Genomic DNA, 17,530 nt, shown 5'->3' with positions numbered 1-17,530 from the left:
TCCCAGTACTTTCATTCTCTGCCCACTCTCCTGGAGTCTTGTAATGTGATTAAAGTCTATTAATCATCAAAGCATCTCTCCTGGGATCCTGACTCATGAACTGGGGGAAGAAGCAGGGGTGGGATGTGTCAAGAAAGCTTTCAGCGAACACTCTATCTCATGTTCAGATTGGAAGAGAAAAGGCAGGGTCACTACCCACTGAAGAGCTGGGGTTTGGGCTTTGTTTTAGATGTTTGATTTCTACGGGCTCGCTCCTTTACTTCTGAATGGCTTCTCATTAGTGGAGGTGAAGGGCTATAGGACCATGAGCCTCTGCATGTTGTAAGTAAACTGTGGCTAGATTGTGGGGGTGGACTGGGCAGGGTTCTGATTTGAACTTCAACTGCTCTCTTTCCGTAAGACCCTCATCGTCTTAAAGTTTTCCACCTCGGTAAATTCACCATTCTCTTTCCTTCTCTCTTTCAGGCGGTGTACTTCACAGAGATGCACAATATTTTCAGTGAATTGAAGAATCAGATCGACCAGGCAGGGCTGACTGATGAGCAGAGGGAGAGGGAGAATGAAGCCAAGCTGAGTGAGCTGCGTGCCCTGTCCATTGTCGCTGATGACAGAGAGGGAGAGAACACCAAGGAGGGGAAGGGCTCGCTCTATACCTCTGGCCTTGACTCCTTTCAAACCTCAGTGAATGGATTGCTCTTCAGGATCCTTCTCACTGTGCAAATGGACAGCTTTGGTCGTATCCTAATCATCAACTGGTTTCTTGCACTCATCTTCCCACCTCTCTCACATCTCTCATCTGACCCTTTCCTCACGTCTAAAGAAACACTGATAGCAACTCAAAGCATTTTAACTGCCACCAAGCCATCAGCCAAGTGCTATTATCATAAGCCAATATGTATATATTTTTTTAAACGATGGAATGAAACTGTTCTAAGAACTCATTTGTGGGTCTCACCGTAGAATTACACTTAGAAATATAGATGTATAGGATATCCGTGGATCACACTTTCTTCTCAAAGCTGCATACTCGTTTTTGATCGTTTGAGTTTTGTAATCTTTTCCAAACCAAGGTACGTACCAATATGGAATTTATTGTAACAAATTGGTAGTACTGTATTGAACACTAGTATTTAAATGTTATCGGACTAGAGGATGAAGTGTAGGTCAGAATGCTACATTCATTTAAATCTCTGTATTTCTCCCTCCCTCAGGGTTTATGCACAGTGATCTAGCCTGTGCATTGTGGACCGGGAGCTTATCTGTTGGGGTAAATAAAAATGATATTGAAAGTAGTATTTAACACTAGTCACTCCAGCTTCCCGGCTATGGATATGTCGAACTCTTTCATCTTCAGACCTCTGTGGTGGCTGTATAAAAGGAGTGTCAAAATGTTTTTGTCTGTTCCCTAATCGTCCCCTACTTCTGAAAAGGAGAATCTGACAGTCTTAGACTGAGATAGTCCTTACCCTTCTCCACGTACAGTAGGTTTACAAGTCAAGCTAGAGTATTTGCCTTCCAAAAGCAACGCTCTTGCTCCCTCTAGTGACACTTACTGTTCATTGTTCCCATAGCTTTCCTTCATTTGACCATTATCGAAGTGGTTCTTTGTTCCATTGTTTGTCCTCAGTTGTTTTATTTGTGCAAACAGATGAATTATTGATTTAAACTCTCTAGTAAATGTTCCTACTACATACCAGATCAAATAAAACTAGGAGAGGACTATGTCTATCAGTTATTGCCTAAGATGAGGTCATGGCATATGATTTAAGTACATCACTTAACTATTATACCCACCTTTGTTGCATATTTATTAATGGAAAAGGCTTCTGATGATGAAATTGTTCCTTAGAATTCCCTCAAAACATGACAAATTGAGTCTTTTTCTATGAACAATGCAATGAATGTGCCTTTTCTTTGTGGACAGCTATGTACATAATGCATTCTTGACTAAATGTGTACATTTTTTTTTATCTTGTTCAATTTAATTACCATTATTATTGAGTGAAAAACATGACTTGTAATCTGTTTCTTTAATGTTAATGGTTTTTATTAAGCTGTTGTTTTTTTTAGCTCTGTTACTTACCATCCTGTTTAGACATTGTTTTCAGTAAAGCTTTTTCCATTGTCATTTTTTATGAACAACCATGCAATAAATGGATGTAAGAAGTCTCCTTCAGTGATGTGCCTTGTCATGCACTTCAACTAAATGAAATTGACTGATAATCATCCGTTTCTTTATTAAGGAACATACAATAATATTTCTACATGGTTGGGAATTAGTCAAAATAGTGCCCAGTGAACATATTTCATCAATATTGAGTTTAAAATGTACTTCCCATTTAGACATTTACTATTTAATGGCAACTGCATGAATTATATTAGAGATTCTCCAATACATTTGTATAATTTCTTGCCAGTAGTTTTAAAAATAGTCCCCGAAAATGTTTTATGCCATATGTGCACCAGGTCATTGCGCTTTCTCGGGCTCTACTGTGTATGCATCTTTCTAGCGGTCACCCAAATGGTGAGGGGCCAAAGCTCATTGGCTACATCTTGAATTGCTAGGGGCTGGCCCATGTAGGGAAAAAAAAATTTTTTGGGGGGGGGGACATCCCATGATGTCAAGCAAAGAGGCACTGAGTTTGAAGGTAGGCCTTGAAATACATCCACAGGTACACCTCCAATTGACTCAAATGATGTCAATTAGCCTATCAGAAGCTTCTAAAGCCATGACATAATTTTCTGGATTTATCCAAGCTGTTTAAAAGGCACAGTCAACTTAGTGTATGTAAACTTCTGACCCACTGGAATTGTGATAGTGAATTATAAGTGAAATAATCTGTCTGTAAACAATTGTTGGAAAAATTACTTAGATGCCCTAACCAACTTGCCAAAACTATAGTTTGTTAACAAGACATTTGTGGAGTGGTTGAAAAACGAGTTTTAATGACTCCAACCTAAGTGTCTGTAAACTTCCGACTTCAACTGCAAATGTCATTGGAGTGTGTGTGAGCATGTTACAGTGGATAGAGGTCTTCTAGATGGCTGTTGTGCTATACATGTTTGTGATCCGTTCCTGGAAGACCCTGTAGATGTCCACTCGTCTGGTCTTCAGAGTGGGGGTGAGGAGACCGTTGCTAACACTGAACATCTCTGGATGCAGGTGCAGATCCTTCACCTGACAGTGAGTAAATGATCAGACTCATGTCTTGATGTTGTATTCCGTTTCCTGTTACACCATGTTTTATGTCTTCATATAGCATGGCACCATTTGTTACAAATATGAAGTCAATGTATGCCTGTATTCATGTTGAAGATTCCTCACCTGCTCAAATGACTTCAGCCCAGCTTCCTTCCCCACGGCTGTCATGTCTTCTAACACTTCTTTCTTCACATCCTGTAGTGAGAGAAGATTTCAAATCAGTACCTTCAGAGTTGACACAATCCAACAACAGAAAACATTGTAAAAGGCGCAGATGGCATATTGAGTGAACCAGGGTGACGTCACATACTGGATTCTGGCAGAGTTCCTCATAGGATCCAACAATTCCCCTCTCCTTAACCCAGTCAATGAACACTTCTGGGTCTGGCACAACAATACCGATCAGGTGAGACTGGAAACAGAACATTCACACAGAACATAAAACAGTGTTAGTGAGAATGACTGTGTCTTAGAAAAGGGACTATTCTCTGACAGTGAATATAAGAGTACCAGAATATACCTGTAGGCTGTCTCCGTGCACAAAGACCTGTAGCACAGGGACACAACGCATGTAGACATTCTCAATCTTCTCAGGGGCAATGTACTCTCCCTGGGACAGCTTGAAGATGTGCTTCTTCCTGTCGATGATGCGAAGTGTCCCATTCTAACAGGAAAACATACCGACACACATTCACATAAAAATCTATATGACTTGACTGACTGGAGTATCTACTGATCATTGTCCTCTATTGTAACCCAGCTCACCGGTAGCCACTGGCCCACGTCTCCACTGTGCAGCCAGCCATCACTGTCCAGGGCCTCTGTTGTTTTCTCCTCATCTTTCAGGTATCCCCGGAACACACTGTGGCCACGGATACAGATCTAACTCGGCAGAAAGGTAGGAACAGTGTTAATATAGGAACAGCATATGATACACAACAGCCAGAGGGATACATTTTTGCTGGGTATGTTGTACAATAACATGGTAATACCATGATGCTTTGTTACCACCTCACCTCTCCTTCTCCATTCTTGGCATAATAGTTCATATCAGGAATGTCAATCAACTTCACCATGGCACAGGGCAATGGAGCACCAACATGGCCTGAGACACACACACACACACACACACACAACACACACACACACACACACACACACACACACACACACACAGTACCAGAGTATAACCAACACGCAGCTACTGGGATCAGTGACTAGTTGTCTCCAGATATGAAGTACATAGTTTCCCATAGTCATAGTCAGAGAGTCAGCCCCATACCTGCACTCCAGTCACCTGGCATGGAGAAGGTGCAGCCTGCTGTGCATTCAGTCTGCCCGTAGCCCTCAAAGATCTGCACAGAGCAGCAGGCACATTCCACATCACTAAACCTCACACTCCCATCTGAAATAAACCCACACATTTAGTCTGAGCTCCAGGCAGGCATTCTCACCAGACAGCCGAGGGTGGCCCTGAGGAAGGAGAGCACAGTGGGGGAGATGGGGGCCGAGGCGGTCAGGATGAACCTCAGATTACCTCCTAAATTAGCCTGAAACACAAAAGAAACAACGAGAATCCCAATTACATCTAACAAATAGTTTTCTGAAAAGACTTAACAGTACATTCAGAAAGTATTCAGACCCCTTGACTTTTTCCACATTGTTACCTTACAGCCTTATTCTAAAATGTATTAGATTTTTCCCTCAAATCTATACACAACACCCCATAATAACAAAGCAAAAACAGGTTTAGACATTTTTACAAATATATAAAATAAAAAAACTGAAAAATAATTTACATAAGTATTCAGACCCTTTACTCAGTACTTTTTTTATTTATTTAACTATGCAAGTCAGTTAAGAACAAATTCTTATTTTCAATGACGGCCTAGGAACAGTGGGTTAACTGCCTTGTTCAGGGGCAGAACGACAGATTTTTACCTTGTCAGCTCGGGGATTCGATCTTGCAACCTTTCGGTTACTAGTCTAACGCTCTAACCTGCAGCAATTACGATATCGAGTCTTCTTGGGTATGGACGCTACAATCTTGGCACAACTGTATTTGGGGAGTTTCTCCCATTCTTCTCTGCAGATCCTCTCAAGCTCTGTCACATTGGATGGGGAGCATCGGGGCACAGTTATTTTCAGGTCTCTCCAGAGATGTTAGATCGGGTTCAAGTCCGGGCTCTGGCTGGGCCACTCAAGGACATTCAGAAATTTGTCCTGAAGCCACTCCTGCATGGTCTTGCTTGTGTGCTTAGGGTCGTTGTCCTGTTGGAAGTTGAACCTTCACCCCAGTCTGAGGACCTGAGCGCTCTGGAGCAGGTTTTCATCAAGACTCTTTGTACTTTGCTCCGTTCATCTTTTTCTCGATCCTGACTAGTCTCCCAGTCCCTGAAAAACAACCCCACAGCATGATGCTGCCACTACCATAAAGACCTGATTGTTGGAGTGCTACAGAGATGGTTGTCCTTCTGGAAGGTTCTTCCATCTCCACAGTGGTGGAGTGCTGCAGAGATGGCTGTCCTTCTGGAAGGTTCTTCCATCTCCACAGAGGAACTCTGGAGCTCTGTCAGAGTGATCATCGGGTTCTTAGTCACCTCCCTGACCAAGGACCTTCTCCCCCGATTGCTCAGTTTGGCCAGGTGGCCAGCTCTAGTAAGAGTATTGGTGATTCCAAACTTCCATTTAAGAATGATGGAGGCCACTGTGTTCTTGGGGACCTTCAATACTGCATGAACTTTTCTGTACCCTTCCCCAGATCTGTGCCGCGACACAATCCTGTCTCGAAGCTCTATGGACAATTCCTTCGACCTCATGGCTTGGTTTTTGCTCTGACATGCACTATCAACTGTGGGACCTTATATAGACAGGTGTGTGTCCAATCAATTGAATTTACCACAGGTGGACTCCAATCAAGTTGTAGAAACATCAAGGATGATCAATGGAAACAGGATGCACCTGAGCTCAAATTCTGAGTCTTATAGCAAAGGGTCTGAATACTTAAGGTATTTATTTTTAATACATTTGCAAAAATGTCTAAAAACCTGTTTGCGCTCCGTCATTATGGGATATTGTGTGTAGATTGATGAGAAAAAAATCATATTTAATTAATTTTAGAATACGGCTGTAACATACCAAAATGTGGAAAAAGGGAAGGGGTCTGAATACTTTCAGAATGCACTGTATGTGTTCTGTGACATACCTGAATCCTGTTGAACACCAGCCTGTCCCACAGACTGTTGTTACGTACCACCCCACTGCTGAGCTCAGCCTGCTTCCTCCTCACTGCATAGTGCAGCACTGCCCGGCGCAATGGGGAAGTCACGGAGCCTAAGATCTACACAGACATGCATGCACACAGAAGAGAGCATAGAAAAAATTAGAAGTGAGGCTACATAAACAATTGGTATGGTTGGTACAGTATCATAGGATTTGCACGAATCTGCTGACCTTGTCGTAGATGCGGTTGAGTAGGCGAGGCACCACTGGGAATAAGGTGGGTTTCAGAGTCTTAATATCATCCATGAGCAGGGAGATATCCCCCTGGTAGAATCCTATCCTGGCCCCATGACATAGCATGGACACCTGAGGCAGACAGGAGCATTTAGAGCACTGTCTGACATGCAGAGTCACCAAGACAGACATAGAAAAGTATTATTGTAATCAAGAGGGTGAGCTACCTGAATCATCCTCTCAAACATGTGGGCAAGAGGAAGGTAAGATATTGACACATCCTCTTGCTGAATTACAAATGACCCCTGTAATAGAGGGAAATAATTGACGCATAAAAAAAAGTTACACAGTGGATAATAGAGATGACATGCAACCAATTAAAATATGCAATCTAGATTTTACAACAGCAATGTATATTTTATAAGGACAATTATGGGTAAACTATTTCGCATTCACAAGGGCTATTAAACATCCCATTTATCATCTATTTAACACTACAGGGAGAAGAACAGTGAGAGAGATGGAACGAGGGATGGAGTGAGACAAATAGAGAGAAAAATGGAGCTAGCCATGAAACTCCTTCTGAATTCAAGACGGAGGTGGGAGCCAGAACAGACCTCCAGGATCTTAATAACAGAGGAGGAATTGGAGGCGATGTTGCCGTGGGTGATCATGGCTCCCTTGGGCTTTCCTGGCCAAATAAACAGAACACAGTTTAGTTTGGAGGAGGGCATCACTGCACGGCTCTGTGTAACACCGGAATTTATCTCATAACTTAATGAGAGGTTGTCAGTGGGCCCCCATGGGCACATTCTTAGTAGCGTGGGTAAATGCTTAAGTATATGATTAACATGCAGGGTAGTGGGGGTACTTGAGGACTCACACAGAGATCTATAAAAACACATGGTACCTGTGGTTCCACTGGTGAAGCACACGACTGCCAGGTCCTGGGGTTGGGGTGGCTGCAACAAACAGACACGGATGAATGACAACAGGATCAAAAACAGTAGGGAAGCAGCAAAAACTGTAATTGTGACCTAATCGACATTTACCAGAGGGAAACTCACCGCAGGATCTCTGAGGTTCTGTCGTCCAAGTTCCTGCAATATACACACACACACACACACACACACACACGGTCATGTATGTGGTACTCAAGGTGACTTCTAATCTAACCCCGGCGAAAGGAGTGTGTGATGGGATCTTTTGTTCGTGATGTTGATCCAGTATCACAACCAAAGAAGCAGGCATCTATTCTATCAATTCATCTTCTCTACATTTTATACATCTACCCTCCTCCCACCATGAGCTGTGGGAGTTCTAGAATCTCCACTCCACAGTTCTTCCCCCTCTCCACTATGGCATCACTGCAGGCATTGAAGAGCACCAGGCAGGAGAGAGTAGGCGTCACACCCTTCTCCTTATTCCCCAGAAGGGACTCTGCCTTCTCCTCCTTGTCACACATCACCAGGGAGATCTCAGCTAGGAGGTGAAACAGCCAGAATGAACATGAAGAGTAAAAGGACATTGGTATAGGAGTGGACCAATAAAAATAAAAATAAATAAATAAACACACACACACACACACACACACACACAACATAGTGGAAGTCGTATATACACACACACACACACAGTTGAAGTCGTATATACATATATATACACACACACACACACACACACACACACACACACAGAGTTGAAGTCGGAAGTTTACATACACCTTAGCCAAATACATTTAAACTCCGTTTTTCACAATTCCTGAAATTTAACCCTGGTAAACATTCCCTGTCTTAGGTCTGTTAGGATCACTGCTTTGTTTAAAGAATGTGAAATGTCAGAATAATAGTAGAGAGAATGATTTATTTCAGCTTTTATTTCTTTCTTCACATTCCCAGTAGGTCAGAAGTTTACATACACTCAGTTAGTATCTGGTAGCATTGCCTTTAAATTGTTTAACTTGGGTCAAACATTTGGGTAGCCTTCCACAAGCTTCCCACAATAAGTTGGGTGAAGTTTGGCCCATTCCTCCTGACAGAGCTGGTGTAACTGAGTCAGGTTTGTAGGCCTCCTTGCTCACACACGCTTTTTCAGTTCTGCCCACAAATTGTCTATAGGATTGAGGTCAGGAGACTTACCCAGAAAGGTCAGCTTTCTGATGGCCACTCCAATACCTTGACTTTGTTGTCCTTAAGCCATTTTGCCACAACTTAGGAAGTAGGCTTTGGGTCATTGTTCATTTAGAAGACCCATTTGTGACCAAGCTTTAACTTCCTGACAGATGTCTTGAGATGTTGCTTCAATATATCCACATAATTATCCTGCCATCTAATTTCTGAAGTGCACCAGTCCCTAATCCAGCAAAGCACACCCACAACATGATGCTGCCACCCCCGTCTTCATGGTTGGGATGGTGTTCTTCGGCTTGCAAGCCTCCCCCTTTTTCCTCCAAACACAACGATGGTCATTATGGCCAAACAGTTCTATTTTTGTTTCATCAGACCAGAGGACATTTCTCCAAAAAGTACGATCTTTGTCCCCATGTGCAGTTGCAAACCGTAGTCAATCACCACCTTCCGGAGACACCTGAAACCCCACCTCTTTAAGGAATACCTAGGATAGGATAAAGTAATCCTTCTAACCCCCCCCTAAAAGATTTAGATGCACTATTGTAAAGTGGTTGTTCCACTGGATATCATAAGGTGAATGCACCAATTTGTAAGTCGCTCTGGATAAGAGTCTGCTAAATGACTTAAATGGAAATGTCTTTTTTATGGCGGTTTTGGAGCAGTAGCTTCTTCCTTCCTGAGCAGCCTTTCAGGTTATGTCTATATAGGACTCGTTTTACTGTGGATATAGATACTTTTGTACCCGTTTCCTCTAGCATCTTCACAAGGTCCGTTGCTGTTGTTCTGGGATTGATTTGCACTTTTCGCATCAAAGTTCATTCATCTCTAGGAGACAGAACGCGTCTCCTTCCTGAGCGGTATGACGGCTGCATGGTCCCATGGTGTTTATACTTGCGTACTATTGTTTGTAGAGATGAACGTGGTACCTTCAGGCATTTGGAAATTGCTCCCAAGGATCAACCAGACTTGTGGAGGTCTACAATTTTTTTTCTGAGGTCTTGGCAGATTTTTTTTTATTTTCCCATGATGTCAAGCAAAGAGGCACTGAGTTTGAAGGTAAGCCTTGAAATACATCCACAGGTACACCTTCAATTGACTCAAAATATGTCAATTAGCCCATCAGAAGCTTCTAAAGCCATGACATTTTCTGGAATTTTCCGAGCTGTTTAAAGGCACAGTCAACTTAGTGTTTGTAAACCTCTGACCCACTGGAATTGTGATAGATTATTTCACTTATAATTCACTATCTGTAAACAATTGTTGTAAAAATGACTTGTGTCATGCACAAAGTAGATGTCCTAACCAACTTGCAAAAACTACAGTTTGTTAACAAGAAATTTGTGGAGTGGTTGAAAAACAACTTTTAATGACTCCAGCCTAAGTGTATAAACTTCTGACTTCAACTGTATATTATATACATAGTACGAGTCAAACGTTTGGCCACACTTACTCATTCCAGGGTTTTTGTTTACTTCTACTATTTTCTACATTGTAGAATAATAGTGAAGACATCAAAACTATTAAAACACATATGGAATGATAGAGTAAGCAAAAAAAAGTGTTAAACAAATCAAAATATTTTATATTTGAGATTCTTCAAAGTATCCACCCTTTGCCTTGATGACAGCTTTGCACACTCTCGGCATTCTCTCAACCAGCTTCACCTGGAATGCTTTTCCAACAGTCTTGAAGGAGTTCCAAAAAAGCTGAGCACTTGTTGGCTGCTTTTCCTTCACTCTGCGGTCCTACTCATCCCAATGCATCTCAATTTAGTTGAGGTTTGGTGATTGTGGAGGCCAGGTCATCTGATGCAGCACGCCATCACTCTCCTTCTTGGTCAAATATCCCTTACACAGCCTTGAGGCGTGTTGGGTTATTGTCCTGTTGAAAAACAAATGGTAGTCCCACTAAGTGCAAACCAGATGGGATGGCGTATTGCTGCAGAATGCTGTGGTAGCCATGCTGGTTAAGTGTGCCTTGACTTCGAAATAAATCACAGACAGTGTCAACACCAAAGCACCCCCACACCAACTGCTCCATGCTTCACGGGGGATCCACACATGCAGAGATCATCTGTTCACCTGCTCTGCGTCTCACAAAGACACGGCGGTTGGATCCGAAAATCTCAGATTTGGACTCAGACTAAAAGGACAGATTTCCACCGGTCTAATGTCCACTGCTCGTGTTTCTTGGCCAAAGCAAGTCTTCTTATTGGTGTCTTTAGTAGTGGTTTCTTTGCAGCAATTCAACCAGGAAAGCCTGATTCACACTGTCTCCTCTGAACAGTTGATGTTGAGATGTGTCTGTTACTTGAACTCTGTGATGCATTTATTTGGGCTGCAATCTGAGGTGCAGTTAATTGCCGATTTATGAGGCTGGTAACTCTAATCCTCTGCAGCAGAGGTAACTCTGGGTCTTCCTTTCCTGTGGCGGTCCTCATGAGAGCCAGTTTCATCATAGCGCTTGATGGTTTTTGCAACTGCACTTGAAGAAACTTTCAAAGTTCTTGAAATGTTCCGTATTGACTGACCTTCATGTCTTAAAGTAATGATGGACTGTCGTTTCTCTGTTCTTATCTGAGCTGTTCTTGCCATAATATGGACTTGGTCTTTTACCAAATAGGGCTATCTTCTGTATACCCCCCTACCTTGTCACAACACAACTGATTGGCTCAAACGCATTAAGGAAAGAAATTCCACAAATTAACAAGGCACACCTGTTACTTGAAATGCATTCCAGGTGACTACCTCATGAAGCTGGTTGAGAGAATGCCAAGAGTGTGCAAAGTTGTCATCAAGGCAAAGGGGGGCTCCTTTGAAGTCTCAAATATAAAACATATTTTGATTTGTTAAACACTTCTTTGGGTTACTACATCCTTCCAGATGTGTTATTTAATAGCTTTGATGTATTCAGTATTATTCTACAATGTAGAAAATAGTACAAATAAAGAAAAACCCTGGAATGAGTAGGTGTGTCAACTAATGTATGTATATATATATATATATATATATATATATATATATATTACAGTATGTTGTATTCCAGCCTTGTATTCCAGCCTTACCCAGGTTGAGGATATGCACCATGGCCTCCTCTCCAAGTGTGTCATACAGGGGAACCACAGCCATAGAGAAGGTGTAGCAGGCCAGCTCTGAAATGATCCACTGCCGCCAACAGAGGGAGACAGAGCAACACTATTAGAAAGACAGAGACCAGACTCCTTCCTAGCTGATGCTTGGTCACTGCATTAGTGGAGTCTCTACAAGGACAGTGCTCTAACAGACAGGGAAATCTTAGGATTAAACATCATGGCATCTCACTACGTAGAATAGCAGGGAAGGAATGTGTAGCCTTCTGTACCTCTGGCCTGTTCTGGGCAAATATTCCAACTAACTGCTCAGGGTTTGGTTGGCAGCCTTTGCCCAAAAGCCCAGAGCCCAGCACCTGTGCCTGTTCAGCCACCTAAAACAGAGGACAATCAGACAGCAACAATAATTAAAATCAATGAATAGAGCTTGAGCATACCGTATAACGTAATTACTTGGTAATAACAATCAAAGACCAAAGATCCACACCCCACAGACCTCAGTGTAGGAGATCCACTGGTAAGGTTCCCCAGGTTTTCTGAAGCCAAGGCATGGGCCATCCCCTGTGCATCAACACAGTCTAGTCAGATACACTCTGACATGTCTGGTAAGTTGTCAGTGCTCCTAACTAGCTCATTAGTCCACTGTGTCCGACCAGCTCACCTGCCACTCTCAGTCCTCTCTGGAACATGTCATAGGCTGTCCTGGTGTCATCATAGTAGAACTCCAACAGGAGATCGTCTTTGAGCAAAGCTGAACGCCTCCAATTGGGCTCTCCCTGCAATACACAGACTCCATAAAACTCTCCCTCTTCAGCTCTTTGATGTAATCAACGATAATGTAGTAGTATAACTACAATCCAAAATACAGCGATAAACACAACTACTATTACTCACACCAACAAACATGACTGTTTTGAATAAATATTACTCTTACTAACACTCCTCTGCTCCTTGAAGCTTCCAGAACACAATACTCTCACCTGTACAGGGATAGACTGGGTATTCAGATCACAAGGGGGGCGCATGGGCCGAGGGCGAGTCACCAGCCAGTATGCAGTGAAGGAGGCCAGAGCCCCTATACCCAGCAGAGAGGACGGGGATAGAGAGAGGGAGGAGAAGGAGAAAGAGGACGACAAAGGGAGAGAGGGGACAAGGCTCCAGAAGTCTTTGTTTTCAGGTCCTCGAACCCCCCCACTGGTACCAAGGGTTTGTAACCACTCCTGAAAATGCATAGCTGGGAGAGAGAGAGAGAGAGAGAATGAGTATTTGCCTGAATGAATGAGAGAGAAATGTAATGAGAGAGTCAATGTGAAAGGGGAAGCAATTACATCCAGGAATTCTCTACAAACTTGTGAAAAGACGTCCAGAGGTGCTATTGTACTTTAGAACCGGAACATAAAGCATGTGCTGTATGCAAGAAAGAGGAGCTAATCTCCCTTATACAATAGTATTCTACATGTCAGTTTCAGGGATAAGAGGGGCTGGGGGGGAGGTCAATGTTTATTGAACAATTAGGAATGAGACTGACAAATTGTTTACAGCCCAAAATGAATAAAGCAAAATTAAATTACAAACAAACTTGGTGACCAAAACTAAATAATGCAACATCCACTGTTTTTAAAAAGCCCAGCCGAAGCGCACTGGCCCTCCGGCTCAGCAGACAGACAAGGGGACTGAAGAGAGAATGAATGGGCTGGGGTGTATAGGGGAGAGGGACTCGGAAGTAATCATGATTGGCTAACCAGAAACAGGCGCTTAGGTTACTCTTAGTCAATGCTGTGTCTACCAACATAGATGGAGCTAGAGAGAGGAGAGAATAAAGAGAGAGCGAGTGAGGGAGGGAGAGAGTAGATGCATACAGTAACAGAGTTTGGTGGCGAGATGGGAGGGACAGCGTGAAGGCCTGTAGGTCCACCCTCATGTTTCCCTGCCAGTCTGTAATTGCTCACAACCAAACCAGAGTACGAGAAAGAAACATGGACACAATATATTAACCAAAACAAACGTGAAACAAACGTACATCTACTAAAACATTTCATTCTCACACCCTCCTGTCTTCTAAAATCTCATATGTCCTTCCAAACTATGAGTTTGCCCACAGTTCCACTTTCTCTGCATATGCACATGGAATTCACTTCACCAAATAAATCCCCCTCCCCTATACCCCTCAACCTCTCACCCACTTTCTCCCCCCTTCTTTCAAAAGTGAAGGGGATAAAGGGTGGTCACCCCCCTCTCCTACAGTCTTTGAACCAGGCCAACCATGTCGCAGTTCGCTCCCCTGGAGGAAATAATTACCAAAGATTGTCGTGGAAAATTGCAAGATTATGTTATAATGCTTGTATTGTATTATTCGACAGAATAGAGTATTCTGTTAACTATTGTGTGTGTGTTTTACTGAGGATGAGCCTCTATGAGATAGCACTGACAGAGGAGATTTACGTGTCTTTGGGTAATAAAGCCTAAAGAGCATTCCAGATAACATGAGCTAATGGTTCTGTTCTATACCGTACCAGGGAGAGACGGTTCCAGTTTGGAGTAGGAGGACCAGACACTGGTCTATACAATGAAAACTGTTGACACAGCAGTTGCTGTCTGCTATGTTTTATAGGTATCTTTCATACAAATCTTAACCTTGTGACCCTTCTATGCATCTGTTGTTCGTCATGTACGTTGAGAAGGGTGTATCTTGGCTACTTTCAATGGTTCATTAGAGATGGCGCATCATTGAAAGTCATTGCTAATACAGAGCTCTTATTATTAAAGATGTAGTTTAAGTATAACTCTGACTGGCGTGTGAAGTTTGTAACTCTCCTCATTTGGTAATGCAGTAATTAGCCATCACAAGATCATCATTCTTTTTCTCCTTACTTTTTTTTCAAGTTCTTTGAAAGTTCTAGGACCTCTCCAAATGCACAATATCTAGCCAGAATATTTAGCCCTGAACTCAAATAAAATGGCATGTTGGAGTGGTCACATAATTCATACTGTACCCAGCATTCATAATAATTACAATTCTTTTAACTGATAAAATAATAAATATGGCTACAATTGTCTTAAGCGTTGCACTACAATAGGAGCCAACACCTGCTGAAAAGTGGCAGTCTGAGTTTGGAAGGTCCCCATGGCTCCTTTGACGTATACAAAGACAATATAAATGGTCTTTCATATATGACACATAAATGGTTTGCTAAGAAGAATATCCCCCTATGTTCCCCTATTTCTCTCTTTATCTAGATTAGAATGTAGCATTATCTCTCTTCCTCCCTCAGTCCCATTCATTATGGCTATTGTCAGAGCCAGACAGAGACCATTGTGCTTCCCTGGCACTTACTCCCAAACAGAGATGAGACAAAGGGAATAATGGAGACATGTGAAACAGTTACTAAGCAAATTAAATATCTAAGAGGCATGAAATACACCCACTGTAGACCTCTAACATATATTTGCTGTGTTATAACGTGTAGATTAAACGCAACAATCTGGAATCAATCACCTATACTGCTCAGTAAGATACGCATTAAAGGGTTGCGTAAAGCACTAGCTAAGAGTTTCAAAAGTGACAAATATTTAACAGACACCCAAAGGCAGTTTGCATGTCTGTGCATATTCACTCCTGCTGGCAGACAGAAACAGAGATTTAAAAAAAAAACTGAGCAATACTAAGAGAAAAGCAGAAACCACTCAATGTGTAATCCTCTCCAATAGAAAATAATGAGGATCAGGAGCAGTGTTGCATCCACTTTCTGTATCCTCATTGTCTTTGTACTAAAATAACATAGGTACCTATGTCACTGCAGACCTGGATCTATGTTCCACAGGAGAGAGGTGTATGGGGGAATGTGGTTGGCAAGGGATTTCTTCATCAAGCAGAGATTCAGTATTTTCCAGATTTCCAGTGATCAAAAGCCACCACACTAGAAAAATCTCATTACGTGTGTGAGCCAATGGCATGTTGGCTTCGAAGACCATCCCTGATGAAAGACAAATGGCATGTTATTCTCTGACCCAGAAAACTACAGGTGGTGAGAGGAAGGACTGAGCGGCAGCATAGCCTAGCACTACACCAAACGGTTCTCTGAATGGAGGTGGGAAGAGCACTGGGGACACGTGAGGTTAGTGAATAAGTGACAGAGTAAGGGGGAGAACGAGTGAAGTGCACGGTTGTTTTCCGGCTGTGATTCCCAAATGAAGCGTGAAAAACATGGACATAGTCACAATTAGGGTTTTGGGAAGGGAAAGGAAAGGCGACGGAGAGGAAGAAAGATGGCACGGCATGCGTCACGATGATGGCTGCTGGGAAGATTAACTGTCCAGGAGCAGACAGAGCAGCATCACTCTAGTCAACACACACTCAGAGAACACAGGACCTCTTTGCAGAACTCCTACCACCATCATTAGACTCCCATGGTATTGATTAGAAGGAGGGCCTGTCTTGAATGTGTGTTTGTGCACTAAAGCAGCACAGCCTACTATACATAAATGGTCACTCAAACTTCAGCTGTCCAAGGTGTTACTTTTACCCAGTGTTACTATACCTCCACTATCTGACTGTACCAGCGACACAACAGTATGCCAACTCAGCCCTGCCCAGACTGCATTCCAGCAACATGGACAACTTTTAAACACTTTGCCTGTGGTTTCCATAGACAGACATAGACTTCAATATTAATGTAAAGGCACAAAGCCCCTGCAAAAACAAACTCAATGCAGACACATGGGTACATGCAGCCAGACATTATGTCTGGTAACTGTACAGCATAAATTGCAATTGGAGGAATTCCAAAGAACTCAAGCTATACATGCGTTTGGTCCACCTGCCAAATACAATGGGTTTCAAGCCATATAGCAATTACCTTTGTTTGGGGAAAATGAAGGACCACATAATTCTGCAATGGGTGTTTTCACCTCATATGCTAGAATTAAAAGTATAAAGAAGTATTTGAAATATATCCTTACTTGAAACTGATAACCTACTGTTATGGCAGCTGACAATTTCTTTCCATGTATTGCAAAGTTTAGAATACCTTGTCTTTCAGTTACTGTGTAGATATTGGGGTGTTAACTAATACTGTAGCTTGCAAAATAAAAGGCTACAATGTAATTAAGACGGCCTGATTGATAGCGAGCTCGAAAATCTTATTTCTGTCCCATTCATAACCAATACATAACTTAACATACATTATCTTCAGAAAAGACACACGCCTCTCGCTCTCTCTTCATTGACATATTTGTGCAGGACAACTAAAAATCGTCAAAACTGTACTGTAACGTTACCTGTTTCAAAGCTTGTATCGAATGGAAATGGTAAACAGGTTATACGTGTATTGCACTTGTGCCCCACGATGAGTACCCTCGCTTGTTTCCAATAGTGTCACTACTAATGTGTTACAATTACCTACTCTAGCTAATTTGTACCTAGTAGAGAACTTTACCCACAGTTTTAAAGAAATACTTTCACAAGAGTCGAGGCAACCGACTCTTACCTGAACAAAATCTAGGTCACCCGATTTTCTTCAAATTGTGTTCTTCTACTTCGGCAGGAGTAGCGAAATCACCAACCGACACCAAACACACCAAAGTGTAACCCTTAACCCCCCTCTTCTTGAGAGGGGTACAGCTGCAGACCTCATCCCTCAGGCCCCTCTCTATACC

General features: G+C 42.4%; 1 protein-coding gene and 1 pseudogene across 3 annotated transcripts; one reads left to right on the top strand and one right to left on the bottom strand.

Moving 5' to 3' along the window:
• The window catches only part of LOC106585344 (bridging integrator 3-like), a 30,948-nt pseudogene extending 28,769 nt beyond the window's left edge, over positions 1 to 2,179 (top strand).
• Positions 2,180 to 2,870: 691 nt separating this feature from the next.
• Positions 2,871 to 17,474, bottom strand: LOC106585590 (long-chain-fatty-acid--CoA ligase 1). Of its 3 annotated transcripts, none has more exons than XM_014171970.2 (21): positions 17,362 to 17,474; positions 12,856 to 13,109; positions 12,537 to 12,651; positions 12,372 to 12,436; positions 12,148 to 12,249; positions 11,852 to 11,951; positions 7,962 to 8,140; positions 7,711 to 7,758; positions 7,569 to 7,620; positions 7,276 to 7,349; positions 6,886 to 6,963; positions 6,656 to 6,790; positions 6,408 to 6,542; positions 4,657 to 4,752; positions 4,485 to 4,557; positions 4,219 to 4,307; positions 3,968 to 4,084; positions 3,723 to 3,866; positions 3,513 to 3,614; positions 3,326 to 3,397; positions 2,871 to 3,178 (listed from the first exon to the last, which is right to left on the bottom strand). In XM_014171970.2, the coding sequence occupies exons 2-21, from the start codon at positions 13,105 to 13,107 to the stop codon at positions 3,038 to 3,040; spliced, it is 2,169 nt and encodes a 722-aa protein (XP_014027445.2). In that variant the 5' UTR covers positions 13,108 to 13,109; positions 17,362 to 17,474; the 3' UTR covers positions 2,871 to 3,037. The 3 variants fall into 3 exon arrangements, with proteins under 3 accessions (XP_014027445.2, XP_014027446.2, XP_045562958.1); XM_014171971.2 differs by lacking the exon at positions 17,362 to 17,474 and adding an exon at positions 17,153 to 17,322; XM_045707002.1 differs by lacking the exon at positions 17,362 to 17,474 and adding an exon at positions 17,153 to 17,320 and having other exon boundaries at positions 7,726 to 7,758.
• Positions 17,475 to 17,530: the final 56 nt, after the last annotated feature.

This window comes from Salmo salar, chromosome ssa24, assembly GCF_905237065.1.
Source record: "Salmo salar chromosome ssa24, Ssal_v3.1, whole genome shotgun sequence".
NCBI classification, from domain to species: Eukaryota; Metazoa; Chordata; class Actinopteri; order Salmoniformes; family Salmonidae; genus Salmo; species Salmo salar.
The sequence above is the reverse complement of the archived record's forward strand: the minus strand, read 5'-3'. Positions and strand labels throughout refer to the sequence as shown.

Excerpts from the sequence above, each read along its gene's own strand:
- LOC106585590 (XM_014171970.2), bottom strand. The coding sequence starts at position 13,107 with ATGCATTTTCAGGAGTGGTTACAAACCCTTGGTACCAGTGGGGGGGTT. Across the intron at positions 7,621-7,710 it reads CTGCGGTGAGTTTCCCTCTG|CCACCCCAACCCCAGGACCT; the intron begins GTAAATGTCGAT and ends TGTTTGTTGCAG. Across the intron at positions 3,398-3,512 it reads AGGAACTCTGCCAGAATCCA|GATGTGAAGAAAGAAGTGTT; the intron begins GTATGTGACGTC and ends CTCTCACTACAG.